Raw genomic sequence first — 6,000 nt, 5'->3', positions numbered from 1 at the left:
GATCGCCGGAGGCGATCGGAGGGGCTGGGGGGATGCCGCTGAGCAGCGGCTATCATGTAGCGAGACTTTGTCTCGCTACATGAAAAAAAAAAAAAAAAATTTAAAAAAAGATTTGCTGCCCCCTGGCGATTTTTTAGCAAACCGCCAGGAGGGTTAATATTACAGCTTCTCTTTAATAATGTGATAAATGCTCTGAATTACTGCTGTCATGGTGATACCATTATAAATCTCCCCCCAGGGGCATAGCAATAGCCAGTGGCGTAGGTAAGAAGCTGTAGGCCCCAGTGCAAGTTTTACACGGAGCCCCCCCCCCCTAAGTGCTATATACATAACTTATACGGCGCACCAAAACCAATCAAGGCCAACCGCAGTGTCAGAGGTGCAAAAAAGGGCTGGGGAACAGTTTGCTAATGTTTACTACTATTCAAGGCTTCTATAGAAGTGAATATTATCAGCCCAGGACCACTAAAGAGCTAATACTGTGGTTGGGGAAGGGCCCCTATGGCCCAAGGGCCCCGATGCGGTCGCTACCTCTGCATCCCCTATTGCTACGCCAGTGGCAATAGCCATAGCAGTTGTTTCTCTACCCTCTGACTTTGTCTCAGTGCCCATGATACCATGCAGTTATGTACAGTGTTGATTGCATGAGAGTGTAAATTGCCCAATTAACTCATATCCCTAGGGTAGGGGCAGGCGTCATTGCTTAACCATTTCAGCCCGCTGGCTGTTTTCACCTTATGGACAAGAGGAATTTTCACATTTCAGCGCTTCTCCCTTTCATTCCCCAATAACTTTATCACTACTTATCACTACGAAATGATCTATACCTTATTTTTTTGCCTCCAATTAGGCTTTCTTTGAGTGGTACTTGTTGCTAATAATTATTTTATCCTAAATGCATTTTAATAGAAAAAAATAGAAAAAATACATTATTGCTCAGTTTTCGGCAATTATAGTTTTAAAACAAAATCTTCTACTGTGGATAAAAGCCACATTTTATTTGTCCATTTGTCCCGGTTATTGCAAATTATATCCCTTGTACAATGTATTTTATTTGGAAATATTTTTTTTCAGTTTTACGTTCATCACTAATTACAAGAACATCATTTAAAGGGAACCAGAGACGTTGGGGGGAAGCTATTATACATACCTGGGGCTTCCTCCAGCCCCATACGCACGGATCGCTCCCAAACCGCCGTCCCCTACTGCCGGGATCCGCCGGTACCGGGTCCCATCATTGCCGCGAGTCGGCCAGACGGCCGGCAGACGCGGCCAATTGTCTGCATCACACGGGGCTCCCTCCATATAAGTACACATGAAGCTGCCTATTGCGCAGCCGCATGCGTACGAGTATGGAGGGCGCCCTTGTGATGCGGACAATTGGCTGCGTCCGCCGGAAGTGACAGGATCCGGTACCGCCGATACAGGAAGCGGAGAACGGCGGCGTGGGAGCGATCCAGGCTTATGGGGCTGGAAGAAGCCGCAGGTATGTATAAAAGCTTTTTCTATTTTTTATTGACCGTTCGTCTCTGGTTCCCTTTAACAGTAATATACCCTCTTGACATATATATTAAAAAAATGTTAGTCCTTAATGTTTGTAGGTGTAATTGTACTATTTGGCCACAAGATGTCCTCGCGCATTATTTCCTATTAGTATACTATAGTATGCAAATGGGAAGTAATGCGTGGCTGTGTTACTTCGGAAGTGACGCAGACATTTCATTGATGCCGGCGATCACGGGGACTTAGAGGGGAGATGAAGCTAACAATCAGCGGCGGGAGGGAGCGCGGTGGCATGATCGCGCCAACATGTGAGAATGATCACTGTTTTTGTACAAAAACAGTGATCATTCTCGCCGCACAAGCACATATTGGCTCAGGGGACTTCTGTCCCCTTCCACCAATCCCCCCTGTCTCTGTGACCATCGCAATCGTGGGCTTTTGCCTGAACAATTGCATGCGCAGCCCTGCAAAGTGCGTGAGTCTTGCGTCCCTGTGACTTAAAGGGAACCTTAACTGCTGCGGAAAAATAAATTCACTTACCTGGGGGCTTTCCCAAGCCTCCTGCAGCCGTCCTGTGCCCGCGCCGGTCCTTCGTTGCCCTCCGGTCTCCCTCCGCCGCTAAGTTTCGATTTCGGACGACTGCCAGTCGTCCTGGGGCCTCTTCCGCATTCCTGGTCGTAAACTGCAGTAAAGCGCGTCCGCATGACGCGTTTGACGTCATGCGATGACGCGTTTGGCGTCATGCGGACGCGCTTTACTGCAGTTTACGACAAGGAATGCGGAAGAGGCCCCAGGACGACTGGCAGTCGTCCGAAATCGAAACTCAGCGGCGGAGGGAGACCGGAGGGCACCGAAGGACCGGCGCGGGCACAGGACGGCTGCAGGAGGCTTGGGAAAGCCCCCAGGTAAGTGAATTTATTTTTCCGCAGCAGTTAAGGTTCCCTTTAAATGGTTAAGAGTGCCTACATCTGAGGGCCCCGTGAAAGTTTTGCTATGGGGCCACATGATGTCTAGCTAGGCCACTGCCTCCCCCCTTCTCTCCAGCAGCTGCCTAAAATGTACTTTATTTGTACAGCTCACAAATTATTTTTTTATTGCAGGGGGAAGAACAGCAAAGCGAATCCCACAACAATCAAACTATGAAACGGTTCCTCCGCTACCACCTGATGGGCTGCCGACAGCTTCTGCTCTCTGATCTGAAGGATCTGTCGTCTTTAACAGCACTGACCGGCGACGTCATCAGGGTCTCCACGAAGGATGTAAGCTGTTTTTTTCCTTAAACTACAAATGAAGTGAGAAGTAAAAGGAGGCTGCCATATTCATTTCCATTTAAACAATATCAGTTGCCAGGCAGTCCTGCTGATCTATTTGGCTGCAATAGGGGCTGAATCAGACCAGAAACAAACATGCAGCTAATCTTGTCATATCTGTCAATAATGTCAGAAACCCCTGATCTGCTGCATGCTTGTTCAGGGGCTATGGCTAAAAGTATTAGAGGCAGCAGGACAGCCAGGCAACTGGTATTGCTTAAAAGGAAATAAATATGGCAGCCTCCATATCCCTCACACTTCAGTTGCCCTTTAAGCTGTGCAAGTCAATCCACTGTCTCCCCCCACTGCACACCTGGGCGGAACCACAAACAGCCAATCAGATTTCACCCATTGACGTCACTGGGAAAATATGAAAGGCTGCTATTCTCATAGTAATGAAGCCAGAGTCCCCAAACTTGGCATGGTTGGTCACTTGGTGACCAAGGTTACAAATTCAGGAAAAGTGGGTGAAGCATAAAACAGCCAATCAAATTTCAGCCATTCATTTTAAATATGAAAATGCAAACTGCAGCCATTCTTACACTGTTAATCGCAGGGTTCCCAAACTTTGCACAGTTGGTCACTGGGTGATTGGGATTAGTATTCAGGAAAGTGGGTGGAGCCTACAATAGCCAATCAAAATTCATCTCAAGGGGAATATTTACATTGCTGCCATTCTTACACTGTTAATGGCAGAGGCCTCAAACCTGCTACAGTCGGTCATTGGGGTGGAGCCAAAAAGAGCCAATTCGATTTTCAATATATCTTAGAATAAAAGACACTAGTATAGTTTCACCCCCACACACTATGCGGTTAGTATATACAAAACAGTTGCAAGACTAAAGGGGTTTTAATAGGAACAGCATCAGTCTTTAATCTTCAATAGTACAAATTCTTTTGGATTGCAGTCGTGAAATGTACGGTGGAAGGGGGCTTTGCACGTTCCTGCTGGTTACTGCGGACAGCACACCTTGGTGTTATGTTTGGACACTCAGCATCCTAGATTGCGGTCTCTTAACCCTGGTTTTTATCTACACATTTGTGTGCCTCTGAGGAAGCGGCTTTTGGCCGTGAAACGTGTCAGGCAGCTTATGGTTCTGTATAGTGGATCTTTGCATGAATTGTCTACATTTCACGACTGCATTTGAGAGGAATTTGTACTATTGAAGAATAAAGATTGATGCTGTTCCTATTAAAACCCCTATAGTCTTGCTGTTTTGTATATACTAGCCAATGAGATTTGTTTGATTGATTTATATGGTAAAAATGACACTGCTTCTATTCCCACATTATTGTTGCCAAGGACCCCCATTGCTTACAACCTTGGTCATTGAATGACTGTCTGTCAAGGTTAGAAAAAGTGCGCGGAGCCAACATCAACAAAACACAGAGTCTTCAGCTAGTTCTGTATAACTAAGGTCAGGCTCTGTATCAATGCAAAGAAGCCCAACCAGAATGTCTTTTCAGGCTTGTGAACATGCTGGTTTCTGATTGGAAGTCCACAGAATCAGAATAGGCTTTTCCGACCATCCTTCTTCATCAGTGCATGGTATGAATTGATTTGGCTCTATGGGATAGGGCAGTGATGGCTAACTTTGGCACGCCAGTTGTGACAAAACTACAAATCCCATAATGCCTCTGCCTCCCCGAGTTATGCTTACAGCTATCAGAGTATTGCAATGCCTCATGGGACTTGTAGATCCACCACAGCTGGAGTGCCAAGATTAGCCATCACCGGGATAGGGCTTGGTCAAATATTACAGGATACCCAAATAGATATATATATCAGCAGTACATGTGCACAAATACTGTATAACGGCAGAACAAATGAATGCAGCATAATGGCAATACAACTGCACTAACTCAGCATTTGTTCCCTTTTGGTTTATCTAGAAATTTGTACGTAAATCATTTTCAGGGGTGATTTTTCTGCGTTGTACAAACTTTGGATGTTTTATTTCTTTTTTGATCAAGAAATGTGATTGAATTTCCAGTTTTGTTTTTTTTTAAATATTTGGTCATGGCGGTGATCTATTGTCTTCAAAAGTGAATGGTGTAGGTTAGATCGTAAATTCCTTGATTTGTAGATCCATACAATTGTTTTTGATTATTTTTTTCATAATTTGTCAAAAATTAAACACATTTATGGGATACATTCTTCAGATCTTTCAAATGTTAAAATCAATGAAATTGATTTTATTCTCAAATTGAAAAGAACTATAAAAAATGTAGTCTGTATAAAAACACATTCAGGATATGGAGCATCTCTGATATGGCGCACCCATGTGAAGGCACGCTGAAGTGCATTAAAGGAAGTCTGAAGCCTAAAAAAATACCTCTTTTTACTGGGCAGTCCTCTTCACCAATAAGATCCTAGCTGAAATGCTGCATTCCCGTGGCAGAACAATGTATTTATATCCCCAATTTCCCCGGGGCAAAATTCTGTGCTCCTTCCGGGTAGAGGCAGATTTTGGCGCTGTAGTTTTGCTTCTGCTCACGTCAATCTCTACTGATCTTTGCCTCTCCCCGCCCCTCGCAGTCTTCTTTCACTGAGGGGCGGGAGAAGGTGGAGATCGGCTGAGATTGACTGCACTGGAGGCGGAGCTACAGCACAAAGCTCTGCCTCCCCGGGCAACAAAATTCACGGCCTGGAAAGTCCTGGAACTCTGCCCCGGCGATTTTGGGGGTATAAATCTCTCAATCTGCCGAGGGGATGTGGCGTTTCAGCTAGGGTATTATTGGTGAAGAGGACTGCCCAGTAAAAAGAGGTATTTTTTTAGGCTTCAGATTCTCTTTAATAGATCATACCTGATAAAAATATGCGTTAATGTTCTCAGAGTAAGGATACGTTATTTCCATTCAATTTAGGGCGAAGTATACTTAAACGACCATGCAAGAATCGTAAAGAGCGACTTAGTGACAACGAACGGCTTCATTCACTTCATTGACCAAGTTTTATTGTCAGAAAATCAAACCAGCATCAATTCATCTTTGGTAAGTTTTTTTTGTTTGTTTGTTTTTTTACTGTTGTCTTTAATGCAAAAATAATGCCACATTATCAGGTGTTGTTTTGTAGGCATCACAGAAGTGTGCGGAAGGCTGCTAGGATGTGTGTAACGTATAAAGTGGACCTGACTAGAATTTTATTTGCAAAAAAGTTAAGAGAAACCAGAGATGGATAGAAATA

General features: G+C 44.5%; 1 protein-coding gene across 3 annotated transcripts in view; it reads left to right on the top strand.

The window, feature by feature from the left end:
* The window catches only part of STAB1 (stabilin 1), a 308,949-nt gene that overhangs the window by 223,686 nt on the left and 79,263 nt on the right, over positions 1-6,000 (top strand). For all 3 annotated transcript variants that reach the window (XM_068251889.1, XM_068251888.1, XM_068251891.1), the window contains 2 exons: positions 2,604-2,762; positions 5,682-5,807. In XM_068251889.1, the coding sequence (XP_068107990.1) occupies positions 2,604-2,762; positions 5,682-5,807 (285 nt within the window). The remainder of the gene's footprint in view (positions 1-2,603; positions 2,763-5,681; positions 5,808-6,000) is intronic.

The sequence above is a fragment of the Hyperolius riggenbachi genome, chromosome 9 (genome assembly GCF_040937935.1).
Source record: "Hyperolius riggenbachi isolate aHypRig1 chromosome 9, aHypRig1.pri, whole genome shotgun sequence".
Lineage (NCBI taxonomy): Eukaryota > Metazoa > Chordata > Amphibia > Anura > Hyperoliidae > Hyperolius > Hyperolius riggenbachi.
Note: the sequence above shows the minus strand (reverse complement) of the source record. Positions and strands in the feature narration are given on the sequence as shown.